Genomic DNA, 16,701 nt, shown 5'->3' with positions numbered 1-16,701 from the left:
ATAAAGAATACCAATCCAATCAGCACAAGACTTGTTTTTCATATTTAGTTAAAGAAACTGTTGAACAAAGAGATGAGCTTTTACTTTTTCGATTTACAAGAGATTCGAAATCTTACAAAGTGGAAGGGGGAAAGGAGAGGGCTTGAGAATTGAATGAGAAATTTCATAGTTATCTAGCTAATATTCCTACTTGCAAAGTTGAGTTTTAAAGACGGATATTAAAGCTTTGTAATACAGTTAGTGGTTACTAAATAATTAATTATTTTGATTAGTAAAATCATAAAGATAATGGGGTTGCAAAACTACTAATTAAAAGAAGGACAGCAGGAGATTCTCCAAGTAGTGGAATGGCACTTTAGGGCTTGCTGATAATTAGTGGTACGGTCATCTCGTTCATCTTCAACCCCTTTGAGCTCTCACTGCCACCTTTTACACCAGGAGGCTAGCCTTTAATTGATTGGAAGGTTATTGGATCATTGGCCCAACTACAAAACTCTGAGGCTCCAAGCCTTACTAGCTTGTGGAAAAACTCCTTGCAAACATCGAATTTTGAACCTTTTTTTTTTCTTTTGGAAACGATAAGTGCTTGTATTACTAGACAAAAACTTTACAAGTGCGAGCAAAGACTCGATTGAACTTTACAAGCGGCGATTTTACCACTAAGGAAACCAAAGTTCCTCATCCAAAATAATGCCTAAGGCATGAATGCTAAGCTTGGAGCTTAGTTGAGTCTTATCATTTCTAACTAGGCAAAAGGAGCACATATGAAACAAATCTCTTAGTTGAATAATGTCATCAACCACAGTAGCTAGTCGAATGTCACTCACTCTGTTTGTGCAGCTATAGTTGAGGAGTTGAGGACTTTGCACTTGGAATAACACTTCCGTTAGTAGCTCTGCGGCAGCCTTACACATTGCCAATTTAAGTGCAATTGCTTCATCCACCAGGTTTGATCCTGAACTTCTAGCCCGTATCGCCCAACCTCGGTGGAATCCTTGATCACCTTGTCTCAGACTTATTCCAATGCCTAGGCCATGATTGGCCATATCTGAAGTTACTCCAATCCTCACTTCCACTGTCCCATGTTCTGAGTCTAACTGTGGTATTTGTTGATGAAGAACTGATGTTTCCTCTGTGCTCTTCCTAGTTTCTTTTATATCTAGTTCCACCATCTCTAACCATTCCTGGTGCGCCTTTTGAATAGTCTTCCAAGGCTCCTTTTTCTTACCATTAAATTCCAGCTCATTCCTAGCTTTCCATATTTGCCATAGAATATGTACAGACAAAGAAATGTGTTGCCATCCTTCCGGTCTGTTCCTGGCTTCTGAGATTGATGTCCACCAATTTCTAAAACTCCCATGTTGCTCCATCATTCCTTCCCATTGGACAGGGGCTAACTTCCAAATCAGTTTAGCTTCCCTGCAGTTCAAAAGAGTATGTTCTATCGTTTCCATTTCCGCTCCACATCTGCTACAAATGGGGTCCCCAATTTTGGTTCTACCGAACATAAGCGCTCTGACTGGGAGTGCATCATTAAGGCATTTCCATAAGAATATTTTCTGTTTGTGCTTCACCTTCAGTTTCCACAAGTCCTTCCATAGCCTTTGGGTTTGATCCTCCCAGCTTGTAGAGGTCTCCTTCTTGATTCTGTTGTGCTTCCTTTCCTCGTGACCCACCAGTAATTTATACCCAGAACTTACTGAATAGTTTCCATCAGTCCCATATATCCAGAAATGCCTATCTTCCTTCCCTGCTAGACTTATAGGTGTAGCCAGGATCCTTTCAGCATCTTGTGGATTAAAAATCTTGAAGACTAGATTAGTATTCCATGTCTTGTGACAGATCAGCTCATGAACTTTGTGCAGTCCATTGTCCATGTCTCTCGTGGTAGTCACTCTTCCATTTAGATTACCCGGAATCCAGCTATCTTCCCATATATTAGTGTTCATGCCATTGCCAATCTTTCTTCTCGTTCCTAGATTCACCAGCTCTCTAGCACCCATAAGGCTCCGCCATAACCAAGATGCATTGTTGGGGACTTTGCATCTAAATATAGAGGTAGATGGGAAGTATTTTGCCTTCATCACTTGACTAACAAGAAGATTGGGCTGAGTTATCAATCTCCAAACCTGCTTGCCGAGAAGTGCTGCATTAAATGCCATCAAATCCTTAAAGCCTAAACCTCCCATGTTCTTGCTCTGAGTGAGCTTCCTCCAAGAACACCAGTGTATCTTATTTTTTCCATTAGCCTCACCCCACCAGTAATTTGACATTAAGGAACTGAGATCCTTACATACCCTAGATGGGAGCTTGAAACAAGACATGGTATACGTTGGCATGGCTAAGGCTACTGATTTAAGCATGACTTCCTTTCCCGCTAAACTTAAGAACCTGTTATTCCACTTGCTCATTCTCTGCTTTATATTGGATTTGACAAACCCAAAAATCTGCTGTTTAGATCTAGCTACCACCATTGGCAAGCCGAGATATTTGCCTTGAGTAACACTTTGCATATTCCCCATAACTTGGCAAATCTCATGCTTCAGATGTGGGCTCACATTCTTACTGAAAAGGATAGATGACTTATCCAAATTTATCAACTGACCAGACCCCAAGGCATACACCTGCAACACCCTCATCAATTCAGTGGCCTGATCCTTATTCGCTTTGCAAAAAATCAAGGAGTCGTCTGCAAAGAAAAGATGTGTTATACAAGGACCATGTCTACTAATCTTCATCCCAGAAATCTTCCTAGTTTCTGCTGCCTGCCGAATAAGATTGGAGAACCCCTCAGAGCAAAGAAGGAACAAATAAGGGGATAGAGGGTCCCCTTGTCGAATACCTCTTGTGGGAATCACATACTCTTTGACTTCCCCATTAATATTGAATGAGTAAGAAACAGATCTTATACACTCCATAATCCAGGTTCTCCATTTGTGGTGGAATCCCATCTTTTGCATAATGGCCTCGAGAAAACTCCATTCCACCCGGTCGTAGGCTTTAGACATGTCCAACTTCACTGCCATAAACCCATCCTTACCATGTCTCTTGTTATTTAGGTAATGCAAATATTCATGAGAGACCATAATGTTGTCTAAAATTTGCCTACTAGGTATAAATGCAGATTGGTTTTTGCAGATGCAGCAATGTAAGACATATTTAAGCCTATTTGCTAGAATTTTAGCAATGACCTTGTACATGGTTGTACAGAGACTAATGGGTCTGAAATGCTTCAAGGATGTAGGATTAAGCACTTTGGGAATGAGGGTAATCACAGTATGATTAACACTCTTCAAGAGATGACCTGTGTGAAAAAAAGTTTGGATAGCATTTACCACTTCTTTCTTGATGATAGTCCAGAATTTTTGAAAAAAAAGTGGTGACATACCATCAACCCCAGGAGCTTTATCTGGGTTCATAGAGAAAATAACATATTTAATTTCTTCTTCCAACACTGGTTTCATCAGGTTCCCATTGAGTTCATCAGAGATAGTATGGGGTATACCATTTAGTACCTCAGTTAAGTCCCCTACATCACTGCTATGCAACAAATTCCTATAGTATTTTGCAACTTCCGTGCTCACTGCCTCCTCACTTTCAGTCCACGTACCATCCTCTCGCTGCAGTTTGTTCAATCTATTTCTCCTTCTTCTGCCTTGTACAGAGGTATGGAAAAATTTTGTGTTTTTGTCACCCTCCCTAAGCCATTGTATCCTCGATTTCTGCCTCCAGTAAAGCTCTTCCCCTTTATAGGCATCCTTTAGCTGTTTTTTAAGAGAACCCATGCTTCCCATGCTAGTACTACCTTGCGATTGCTGCACCACACTTAACTGGTTCTTTATCTGCTCAATATCCTTTCGCGAGTTGGCTTGGAAATTATTCCTCCACTTTAAGAGAGCTACTCGGTAGTTCTTTATCTTCATTACCACTTGAAACATCCATGAACCATTAACTTCGTTTTCCCAAGCAGACCTGACTACCTCTCCAATATCATCTCGTTTTAGCCACCTCTTATCAAAACAAAATCTCTTCTTCCTCCTACCAATATTCATCATGGTGTCAAACAAAAGAATGCTGTGGTCAGATGCATAAGAGGCTATATGTGTACACTGAATTTTCTCATAAACCTGTGACCAGGATAGCTACATAAACCTCTGTCTAGTCTTTGTTTGTTATCCCCTCCTTGTTCCCAATTGTTACTCCAGGTCCAAGGATGTCCTACAAAACCAATATCCAACAAGTGATTCCCATTGATGAATTGCGTAAAGTCTTGAAAGCTACTTTCCAGCCGGCTATTTCCTCCCCATTTTTCTTCATTGGAAGCAATATCGTTAAAGTCTCCAGCTATCAACCATCTTTTTCCCCACAATCTCTTCCGACGCTCTATTACTTGCCACTGTTGTTTTCTGATCTGGTGATCACAACTCGCGTAAATACCTACAAACCACCAATCAGAATTGACTTCCGAATCCTCCACATGAGCCTCTATGGTAAAAGCCATCGTCAAAACCTCTAAAATTTTCACCTCATCTTTCCAAAGGAGAGCCATTCCTCCTGCCTTATTCATTGCCTCCACCACAACCATCTCATCAAATCTTAAAATATTTTTCACTTTTTCCATGTATTTTGTTCGATTCTTGGTCTCACTCAAAAACACCATACTTGGAGAGAAGAGGTTATTAACCTCTCTCAGCTGGGGAATTGTCAAGGGGCTCCCCACACCTTGACAATTCCACACCTGCACTCTCATTTGGAATCTAGGGTCCTATTAGGGATGGACCCTTCCCCCTCAGCCCCTTGTTTATTCCTTTTCATCTCATGTCCTTCATCCTCCACGTTCTCCATTGCCACATCCATATCAGTCATTTTCCTCTTACCTTGTTTTTGAATCTTTCCCAAGTTGATACTTAATCCTTGTAGAGCCTGCCTTCGTTTACTAGGTGACCTCAAACGCTGCTTAGTCCTGCTGATCTGCTTCCTTATTCCTTCTTGCTTGCTAGCTGTACTTCCCTGATCAACTTGCATAAGTAACGAGGCTTCGTTTACCAATTCCAAATCTGGCAATTGCACTTGCTGAACCCCTTTCTCAGTCGGTATATGTTCAACATCACCATCCACCATCATAGAGGTGTCCCCATTCTGTTCGTTCTCCCCCTTCCCTTCACCTATCTGAGTTAGTTCCCCTCCAGGATTCATTTTTAACAATTCAAAATTCGCACCTCCTTGCATGTTTGATGCAGGTCCTGAGTTGGAGATTGCTGCTAGCACAACCTTCCTCTGCTCATTTTGTTGAGCATTCAACGTGTTTTCAACCAGCTCCTGATCTTGCTCCCTCTCCAGCTCCTCATCCACCCCTCTAGAACCTGTACTCCTATGACCTTGAGCGTGTACCTCCGCGCCTTCCTTCTCTTTCCATTCCCCATTCTGGTAACTCCAGTGATGCTTTTGGGGATTAAATATTACTCCCGTGTGCTTTTTCTGCCCAACCATCATCCCATTTCCCTGCCCCGCCCTCATCCAATTCCCATATTGATTATCCTTTTTACCCTCCCTCCCACACTCCACCATGCCACAAACTCTCTAACTATGTCCTATCCTACCGCACCTATAGCAAAAATCCGGGCATCTTTCATACTTAAATTGTATCCATTTTGCTGCCCCTGCCACTTTAATAGAAGTCTCACGCAGTAAAGGTTGAGTAATATCCACTACTGCTGCTAGCTTCAAATGCCTTCCCTCCTTGCCACCCGTTTGTGGTATAATAACATCTCTTACCTGGTGAAACATAGAACCTATCTTTTTACCCACATCCTTTGAGATATAGTGTACTGGAAGATTCCAGACTTGCACCCAAAGTGTTGCTAAATTAAAGGCCTTGTCATCATCTTCTATCCCCTCATACCATTTATTCAACACCAGTAATTGGTTGTCCAGAATCCACGGGCCTCCCTGAACAATTCTGTCCCTATCTTCTTCTTTAGGTAATATAAATTGGAACAAATTTGGACCCAACTCAGCAACAGACAGATCTCTTGGATACCCCCAAGTAGTTGTCACGAAATTCTTAACACCCGTGTAGTTAGCTATCTTCTCTCCTACTATCTTCCCTAACAGACTACTCTGACATTCCTTAATCCCTACATTTAGTTCCTCCCTCCCCAACTCTGTTATCTGCAGTTCTTTGTTGGAAAGAGTAAAGCTTTGCAAAATATCCGCAATATCCTCAGCCATTGGACTTAACCGAAGAAGTGCTAATATAGGTCTTACACCCACACCAACCACAAAGGAAACCTGATGAAACCACAAGGGAACAAAAAGGAAAATCAACTTTTCTCTAGAAAAGTGTATGATTGGTAGGCAACAAAAGGAAACAGAACAAAATGCACCTAACACTAAAGCACCCACTTTACCAGGCAAGAAAGCATGAGACAATGGCAGAGACTTTAAACCACAAGGGAAACCCGATAAAACGACAAGGGAACAAAAAGGAAAAACTTTTCTCTAGAAAAATGTAAGATTGGTAGGCAACAAAGGAAACAGAACACAATGCACCTAACACTAAGGCATCCACTTTACCAGACAAGAAAGAATGAGACAATGGCAGTGAGTTTACCTGTCTGTTATAAAGCCACTCCCTTGGAACTTCGTCTTAGCATAAAGATCTGGAATCACCGAATAATACAGGCTAAAAGGACCGCCAAGATCTCGATCCGAATTTCCTAGTTACTTTTCACAACCTCTGGAGCTCCGAAAGTCAGCTCTTCGTACTGCCTCTTCAGCTCCCTCTTACTATAACTGGACTCCGACCGTAATACACAAAGATTTGGTTTGTTTAATGCTTGAGGATTGTCTGAAAGTAAAAGCTTGGACCTTTTGGGACTTTTAAGCCTGTTAAAAGCTCCCACAAAGGGGAGAAATGCTCTCTATTTTAGAGAGAGAAAAGGCCCCTACAAAGGAGACAATGCTCGGAAGTTCGAAGATTATGTGTGTCAATAAATTTTGCATGAACCTAGATATTTCAGTGCAACTTTATTTTGATCTTAACTCCTTTGGGGTGAATTCTTATTTTGTGATGGAAAAAAAAAAAGATTTCTACAACGAGGGCGGTTTTTGGAGTTGTTTCTACAAATGGGAGTCTTCGCATTTTCAGAATGCGAGCTCACTGAGCTCGCATTTTGCGAATGCGAGCTCAATGCGAGCTCGCATTCCCTCTATCCAGCGCCAAGACCCCATTTCGAAAAAAAAAAGACAAAAGTGAGTGGGAGAAGCAGAACAAAGAAAGAGCTGGTTGAATAGCTGTCGAACAGCAAAACAAAGAATTCGGAATTGTTGAATAGCAAAACAAAGAAAACAGAGCTGGTTTCTGCACATCGAAGCATCCAAAAAGACCGGAGCAGACCGGAGCATCCAAAGACTGGTTTCGCGTTTGCCGCTTCCCAAAATTTGCCAGCATTGCCGTCCTATTGCTACTGTCAAACAACATAAAGGTTAGGCTTTTGCACTTGCAATGCCTCACGTATAGCATTTTAAGTTTAATGAATACTTGAATACTTTCATCCAAGGGCAGGTTCAGATTTGTTGCGAAATTTGGGTGTAAATGTGATGTGGGTTGTGCTTATTTTTGCAATTTTTGTGGTGGATTTGAGGAAATACATTATATTTTTCGAATTCGGGCAATTTTTCTGTTTCCAATTTGTTGCAGTTTATTTACAGTTTCTGCAATTAGTGCAGAAAAAGCATGATCCGAGCTCGGATACGACTAAAGGCAGGAGGATCCGACCTCGGATCCTTATGATACGAGGTCGGATCCATAGTTGTTAACTCAGATCCGAGGGCTCGTCTGATCATCTGTTGAGAAGGATCCGAACCCTGTTGGATCCGAAGGATGCCATAAATAATCCGAGCTCGGATCCTCGCATTTCATAATAATAAATGCGAGGTGTGGTTTTATTTTTTGTTAAAATTTTTTGTGGATATCGTCGTGCGAAAATTCGAGCTCCGTGAGTTCGCATTTGCTGAATGCGAAGACCCTTTGGATGTAATCCCATGCTCAAAATGCCCCATTTGTAGAATTCTTTTAAAATTCATCAGATTTTTTTTTTAAAATCTATTTATCGACCCTATTACTTTTGGTCGAAACACTATGTACATTGGATATTGTATGTTTTGCAATTGGAGCTTTGAGACTTTATTGACATTATGTAGTTTATAGATTGGAGCTTTTGAATTTCATGGATATTTGGATTGTTTGACAGGGAGTTTGAGGCCATTTATAGGGGAGACTATGTCGAAATTTTTGTAGATCTTTCTTTGTGAGGGTAACTCACTATTAGGTTATTTATTTTATATTACAACTACCGTTTCTTATGCATAAGGCTTAATTCAGATTTGATACAAGCCATTAGCTAATTTATGTTATATTACAACTATTGGATGTTTGTCGACAAGTTGAAATAGTATAGTTTGTTAAATTTTATTTTTGTAGAAAAGGGCGTTAGAATATGAAATACGGATTTATTTTAAGGCTAATTGATGGATTGAAAGTCAATGACCAACCTTGAAAGTCAATTGACGGATTTATTTTTTGTAGTTGGCAAAATCTATAATGCTACAAAAGTGGCAAAATCTGCTACAGGGAAAAACAACATTAATTTTGTAAGATTCATAGCTAGAATATCACATCATTGTGAATGTGGATCTTGTTATGCGGTGTGAATGTGGAGCCCAAATATATATAACTTCTAAATACATTTCTTACGCTTGTACTTTGAAAATTATAGGGTCTCTTGACAATATGTAGTGTGGCAAATGTGATTACTACTTCATCGGGTTCCCTTTTCGGATTGGTTGGCAGGGAATTTTAGTCTAATTTTAGGGGAGACTCTGTCCAAATTTTCTAAAAATTGCGTTCGGAGTTTTAGGCTATTGCTATCGTTATTTATAGCATATTTCATACCTGTTTTCAATTTTTTCATAAACATCTGGATCGAAATTAATCTATATAATAGTTCCAATTTCGACCTACAGTCCATCCTCTTTCATTTGTTTGGACCCTTGGACTACTAATTCTAATATATTGTCCCCAAAATAGGGATTCATTTTACAAACATGTCTGTAGAAAGACCTCTGCAGGTAAACCTATACTGGGGAGGACAAATACATTACGAGGGTGACTTTATTTGTTATTTGCCTCGTACTTCCAACCGGACATTCACTTTGAGGCATAGAATTGGATACGGGGAGTTGGTTGATAGGATTTACCACTATATTGGGGTCGATAAAGGGATGTTCAAGCTGAAATTGTTTCTTCGTCAACCGTTGGAGAGTTCCAAATATACTGTTTCCGCAGTGGTGGATGATGAAACTCTTGATGTAATGTACGATCTTTGGATCGAAAGAGTTTCATACATGGCGGAAATTTATATCGAGAAGGAAGAAATCGTCCAAATGCCTGTAGTTAATAGCGTATTCACTGGACCAATAGGTAATGTTGGTCCAATGATGTCGCTTGTACATGCATTCATGGATCCAACAAAGTTTAATTTCGGTTCTAGTTCAGTCGTTCCAGAGACTTCATCGGCATGTCACTATATGCATGATGATCGATCTATGAATTCATTAGAACCAAGGCTCACATCAGGGTCCATGGGTGCCCAGGAATATTTTCATGGCCTGGATTCGATTCCAAGTTTTGGAGATCCAGGTCCATCATGCCATATTTCTCCAAATGGGATCGAGTCTAACCCTGGGCAAGGTTGTCGCAGTTCAGCTGAAGATGATGTATATGCTAGTATACATGATAGGCTCCTTGGCTCTCTTGAAGATGATCTGGAAGAAGATGACCCGGAAGTTGATGCGGAAGAGGTTGAAGAGTCGGAGTCGCAAGATGTGTCTGGTAGTGACTCGGATGATGAGCATGAAGGTGGGAGTTTAACAGTAAATCTCGATATGTTCCACTTGGACAAACGCAATAGCACAGCTGGCAGCTCTGCATATGTGCCAAGAGGAATGGCATTTTTCTCCGATCTTGGGAACATAGATGATGATGATATAGAAGAGGAGGATGGATTGGAGCGTATTGTAACATTCAGTGAGGAGAATAATAATATACGTCTTCATATGAGATTTGAGAGTAAGCAGCAGCTCAGCCGAGCAATTAGAATGTGGTCCATCAATCACAATAGGGAGTTCAGAGTTATTGAGAGTAAGAGTAACACGTGGTTTGCTAAATGCAAGTCATCAATTGAAAGAACTCCTTCCACTTCAACCGCGCCATCGTATCCACCATGCGACTGGTGTGTTAGAGCCGTAAAGAAAAAGACTCATGGAATGTGGCAAATTACAAAGTGGGTCAATGACCATAACTGCTTGGGCGACATGATTAGAAATAACAATACAAGCCTGACGGCTTCCGTTATTTCAAGGCACATCCTCCGTAGCATTGAAGATGACCCTGGATTAAAGGTCAAGAACATACTAAGTTCCGTTAAAGAAAACTTGAAGGTTGATGTGTCTTACAAAAAAGCCTGGTATGCCAGACGTAAAGCAATTGAGCTTGTGTTTGGATCTTGGGAAGCGAATTTTGCCGAACTACCACAGTATCTCGATGCCCTGGTGCAATCCAATCCAGGCACCGTGGTGGAGTGGTCGCATCATTCGGATAGTTCGGATCGAGTTAAGACCTTTAAGTATGTATTCTGGGCATTTGGACCGGCTATTGAAGCATTCCACATGTGCAGGCCGGTTATATGCGTTGATGGCACTCATTTGCGTGGCGAATACAAGGGCAAACTCCTTGTTGCAGTCACGCAAGATGCGAACAACCAGATTCTGCCAATTGCTTATGCCATAGTTGATGAGGAGACGATTTCCAGTTGGTCGTGGTTTATGGAACAATTAAGATATAATGTGGCACTTGATCGACATCCTATCTGTGTCATTTCCGATCGCCACAATGGTATCATCTATACCATGACACACTTTGACTATTGGGAGGAACCTTTAGCCTACCATAGATTTTGCCTGCGACATGTTAGGAGCAATTTGATGACACACTTCAAAGGTTTACACCTTCGCAAGTTGTGTTGGGCAATGGGAAGGGCAAGACAATTACGCAAGTGACGGATGTTCAGAAGAGAACTACGGAGCATGTTCCCAGATGCTTGGAATTATCTGTCAGCCATTAGTCCAGAAAAGTGGTGCCTAACACACGACGATGGCCGTCGTTGGGGTATTCTAACTACCAACATATCCGAAAGCTATAATAATGTCTTGCGCGGGGCACGGCATTTGCCAATTCGTGCATGCATTGACATGACATTTCATCGGACAGTTGCGTTATTTAAGACGAGAAGGGAAGATGCTTCACATTGTCGCAATCCTTTTCCCCCAAGGATATGGCGGCGTTTTAAAAATGCTGAGCGGAAGGCAGGCGCCCACAGAGTCATTGAGTTCGATGGCCCATCGGGCGTATATAAGGTTATCACAGGGCGGCGTGTCGATGGTAAAGGAGGCAATACGCAAACCATCAGGTTTTTTGATAAGACATGCTCTTGTGGAAAGTGGCAGATATACAGGCTTCCTTGTTCACACGCTTTGGCGGTGTGCAGGAATAGAGGTGACAATCCGGGATTGCTTGTGGACCAGCAGTTTACCAAAACAAGGTGGGCGGTCCAGTATTCAGGCATGTTTAACCCATTGCCGCATCAAGATACTTGGCTCCATCCTGGGTGGGAGCTGCAGGCAGACAAGAGCAAATTTATTACACGTCGGGCAGGGCGGGTTCGAGCTAGCAGAATTCGGAATGAGATGGATGAAAGGGATCCAGACGAACCAAGAAGATGTCGAAATTGTCATCAGACGGGTCACAATAGGAGAAATTGTCCGAATTATAGGCCTTGATTTGATCGACTCCCTAGAAATTTGAATTTCATGTCAGTTCAATTTTTTTGAACGTGTGGTTCGAGCTAGTTCATTTGTGTTCGATTCTGGATTTATTTTAAATAACTACATTAGTGACTTTCATTGATCATTTGTCAAATGCATCCCTCGTTATGTACTTTGATAAGTATTGAATTTTCAGTTTACACCTGCAGCCCCAAAGTATTTTTGAGGAGCTATTGGCAGGGAGTTATGGTCGCTTTATAGGGGAGACTCTGCCAAATTTTTTGTCAAACCAAGTTTTAAAATATGACTACAAATACATTGCTGCAGTATATGAATACATAGAGGGATAACAAATGTTTCTAAAAAAAAATAACTGATAGAAATGGAGTTCTCACTCGATGTATCTTAGTTCTATGGTCAAAATTTGCTATAAAAAAAAGCCGTGCCCGCGATTTATAGGTCAAAATTGGATACTGCCCACTTTTAGGGTTTTACTTATGCATAACTCATGGTTTTTAATTGATGTAGATATTTGCTTGGGATTATGGCCGACACTCCTATCCCTGCAGGCCTACATCCAGGACCATACGTGCACGACATTATATCGGGAGGAACTGCACACCGGGCGCATTCAATTTTTCACGGACATATTGAGGGCAATCAGTTAGATGTCAGACGGTGTGACAGAGGATTTTGGGAGCATACGCCTATTCCTGATCGGGTTTTTCGTTATATTGCCTTGGCTGGATTTGAGGGGGTGCTTGAGAGTGGATATCAGATGGTTGACCTTTCTTTGATCACAAGTTTAGTCGAGAGATGGCGGCCCGAGACGCATACATTCCATTTACCGGTTGGAGAGGCTACCGTGACATTACAGGATGTAGATGTGTTGTGGGGGTTGCACATCGATGGTCCACCGGTTATAGGGGTAGACACATACCGCAGCATTCAGGAGTGGGGAGCCATTTGTGAGGAGCTCCTTGGATTTTCTCTTGCAGTTGGATACTTTGATGGACAGAGGCTAAAGTTGGGATGTTTAGCAAGAGTCTTGGATACAGAGTTGCCACCCGATGCTTCAGATGCGGAATGTAGGCAGCGTGCGCGCATCTACCTCTTACTGATATTAGGTGGACATTTATTGTCCGATAAGTCCGGCAACAAAGTCCCTTTGTTGTATCTTCCATTACTGCGGGACTTGGAAACTGTTGGGCAATATAGTTGGGGTAGTGCGTGTTTGGCGACTCTCTATCGGTCACTTTGTGATGCCACGTATTCTGCCAAATCGGCTATTGCCGGTCCATTAGTTTTGCTACAGGTACATTGCACTCAATAGGGACATTTATCTTCGATTTTTTGCATTTTATCATTTTGCAATTTTAACATTGATTCTAATTTTCTAACAGCTCTGGATTTGGGAACATATACCAACTATGCGTCCGGACCGAATTGCGCCGTTGGAGCATTACCCTGGTCCATATGGAGCTAGGTGCGTCGTTTCACCCTTATTTCGGGTGTTTCCGTGACATTTGATATCGAACCAACTTTAATTTGTTCTAAACAGGTTCCTACTTTTTATATTTTTAGGTGGAATAATGACTTGGACGTACACAGAGTTGTTAGGCATGTTGTGCCCGCATTCCGAGATCAGTTGACAGGCCTGCGGGCTGAAGAGGTATTGACTAGCATATGATGTGCATGTAATGGCCAATAGTGGCTTTTTTGTGTAAAAATGAAAAAATGAGCAAAGAACCTCACCCTTCGATTTGCAATGTAGATGTGTTTGATGTGTTTTAAGAGATTGGGTATTGTACTTTTGGTATATTACATGTGCGTGTGAGGTTAGATTTCATAAATCGGTTTTCACCCGCATTTTTTGGAATTTTTTGGAAAATATTCGAAAAAGTTTGGTAAATTGCAGTTTCTGCAATTAGTGCAGACAACTACAGATCCGAGCTCGGATCCTAAGTGCCCAGACGGATCCGACCGCGGATCCATTGATCCGAGCTCGGATCCAAAAATTCTTCTAAGATATCCGAGGGATCGTCTGTGCTTCCGCAGGCCTACATCCGAACCCTGCCGGATCCGCACTCATTCAGTTTCGATCCGAGCTCGGATCGGTTCCCTTTGTTAGAATTGAACATTCGGAAGTTTAATTATTTCTTAATACAAAAAATAAAACAACTTTCATTTTATATTTTTTTCAGTTCATATGGCAGCCATATTCGGAGGACGTTCTCGCTTCTCTTCCTGCGTATTGTACTGCAGGTCAGGACATTTGGAGGTCCGTAACGTATCTTATTTGCTGGGATGTAGTTGAGCCGCACCTCCCTCATCGGGTTATGCGGCAGTTTGGGTTTCATCAGTCCCTGCCTGATATGAGGTTGACGGATAATCAGGCAGTTCTACATTTTCTAGATCGTCGTGGTAGGGCGAATCAAGACTGGAGCACCACGCATAGACAATATATTGATATTTGGACTGATCGACGTGTGCATGTACAAGATGGCACAGTAATTGAAGATACTACATATCCATCGGATGAGTATGTTCAGTGGTATCGGGAGCGCACGGTGATTTATATTTCAAATCCGAGTCGATTTCCCCCTTTCCCTGAGGGCTTTCAGGGTGATAGCGCTAGGGCACAATATCTTGTATAGTTTATTTCCAACCCACTTTTAATAATCACAAATAGTTTACTGACCTTTTAAACTATTTTTCACCAGTGTATGTCCTACTAATTCTTATATTTGTTTTTCCAGAGCGATGCCATGTCTCGCATGTATTTCATGGCACAGGACTCTCTTGTAGTTAGTGATGAACAACACAGCGGATATTTTCAAGAGTTGAGGGACTTTGCATCCACATCTTTGCATCATGTAGGAGAGTCCCGCCGACTTGCATTTCGTCCTCCACATGTACCACATGAGATTCCACTATACCCTGATCCATGTCGTGTTCAGCGAGCTCCTAGAAATACCCACGGAAGTCAGCATGGCGGTGGGCGACGTCGTAGACTCCGATCACCAGAACCCGCCATACAAACTGGATTCCATGGAGGTTCGATGGCAACTGAAGACCAAGCTGGCGCATCTACTTTTGTCACACCTCAGATCGAAGTCATGCATGAGGGAGGTGTATCGATTGGCCATTATCACAGGTCCCCTGTGACGTACACAGAGTTTACGCCCGATAGGGACTCACATCGCGATGTTTCTGAGCAATGTGAAGGAGGTGAATGCACAAGCACTGAAATTCAAGATGCTACACTGTTGACACATATTACTCAAGTCCATACAGTAGTGCCAAATCAACCACGTCGAAGCCAAAGAATACCCAAACCAACAACATGTGATACTCATGGGAAACTTGGGCAGCATTGATTGCACGCTACTTGTATTGTTATTGTATAAATAACCTAACTTATGGATTACATACTTTTGTTTGTGACATTTTGTATATATTCTAAAATTTCAGGAATATGAGTGGAACAACGCGATCGCGCGTATCTTAGTTCTCACTTTATATGAGTACTCTTTTAAACACTACAAAAAAAATGTAGGTTATATGAGTATTCTTATGCATTATACAGCTCTACACCTCTATTTTATACACGGTAAATTAGTTACATGTCGGAACTTCCATCTTGAAGGTGCAATTCAAGAACACGTGGTTTAAGGGAGTTTTTCTTACCAAATTGTGTTTTAAGTGCTTAAAATTCCCATGCATATACATGCATTGTGCATTTCAAGTGAGTTTTGGTGATATCATGGTTATAAAAGCTCATGGACTCATTTGATATGTATTTAAGGCCAAAAAATGCCATTTTAGTGTAAAAGTGCAAAAATGACCAAAGAACCTCACCCCTCGATTTCCAATGTAAATGTGTTTGTTGTGTTTTGAGAGGTTGGATATAGTGTTTATGGTATATTACATGTGCGTAGGAGGTTAGAATTGATAAAATGTTTGTCCAATGTGTGAATTGGAATTGGCCGAAAAAGGGGAAAAAAGTTTGAAAAATTGCAGTTTCTGCAATTATTGCAGAGAAACACGGATCCGAGCTCGGATCCTAGGAAGCCCAGAAAGATCCGACCGCGGATCTATAGATCCGAGCCCGGATCCATTTCAACCCAGATAGATCCGAGGGATCGCCTGTGTTTCTGTTGAGACTGATCCGAGGCCTGTCGGATCCGAGGCCTTCATGAACCGATCCGAGCTCGGATCGGTTCGCGGATATAGCAGAAACGAGGCTTCGTTTCTGCACTTTTCAAAAATTTTCTTCCCTCTTCTCACCGAAACCCCACCCCTTTCTTCCAATCTTCCATTTTAACCATCAAATCTCCAATCTTCCTTCATAAAAACCTCCCCAAACCTCTTCTGATCAGTAACCCCAATCTATTTTACCAAGAAACAACATCAAACAAGGGTTTTGATCTGCAAAACCTCAATTCGGGCCGCACCTGATTTCCTCAACTTGGGGGGTATTTTGGCGTGTTTCTGTGTAAAATTTTACATCTTTTTCATCCTCCATTATCAATCTACACATTTGAGGTAACAATTTGCGAATTTCTTTGACATTTTATAATTTCTTATTCGGGTTTTTCTAGTTTTTGGGAATATTATGATAAATGCATATTTGTTGGGATTTCTTGATATAATTGTGCCACATTGTGCTTAAAGAGATTGTTACAGCTATTTTCATGCTTATTTTTGAGAAAACTGTGGATTTGGTGATATTTTTAAGATTTTTTCTCAATTTTTGGGCATGAGCATTTTAGTGATTTAGACTTGTGAATGTTCGTTTTCATTGAATGAATG

At 41.4% G+C, this 16,701-nt stretch overlaps 1 protein-coding gene across 1 annotated transcript; it reads right to left on the bottom strand.

Moving 5' to 3' along the window:
• Window positions 1-659: 659 nt before the first annotated feature.
• LOC113774284 lies at window positions 660-4,750 on the bottom strand. The gene is made up of 3 exons (XM_027318837.1): window positions 4,128-4,750; window positions 3,389-4,038; window positions 660-3,304 (listed from the first exon to the last, which is right to left on the bottom strand). The coding sequence occupies exons 1-3, from the start codon at window positions 4,748-4,750 to the stop codon at window positions 660-662; spliced, it is 3,918 nt and encodes a 1,305-aa protein (XP_027174638.1).
• Window positions 4,751-16,701: the final 11,951 nt, after the last annotated feature.

The sequence above is a fragment of the Coffea eugenioides genome, chromosome 6, assembly GCF_003713205.1.
Source record: "Coffea eugenioides isolate CCC68of chromosome 6, Ceug_1.0, whole genome shotgun sequence".
In the NCBI taxonomy this organism is placed as follows: Eukaryota; Viridiplantae; Streptophyta; class Magnoliopsida; order Gentianales; family Rubiaceae; genus Coffea; species Coffea eugenioides.
Note: the sequence above shows the minus strand (reverse complement) of the source record. Positions and strands in the feature narration are given on the sequence as shown.

Excerpts from the sequence above, each read along its gene's own strand:
- LOC113774284 (XM_027318837.1), bottom strand. The coding sequence starts at position 4,750 with ATGAGAGTGCAGGTGTGGAATTGTCAAGGTGTGGGGAGCCCCTTGACA. Across the intron at positions 4,039-4,127 it reads TGTAGCTATCCTGGTCACAG|GAGGAAGAAGAGATTTTGTT; the intron begins GTTTATGAGAAA and ends GAATATTGGTAG. Across the intron at positions 3,305-3,388 it reads TAAAGCTCCTGGGGTTGATG|GTCATCTCTTGAAGAGTGTT; the intron begins GTATGTCACCAC and ends TTTTTCACACAG.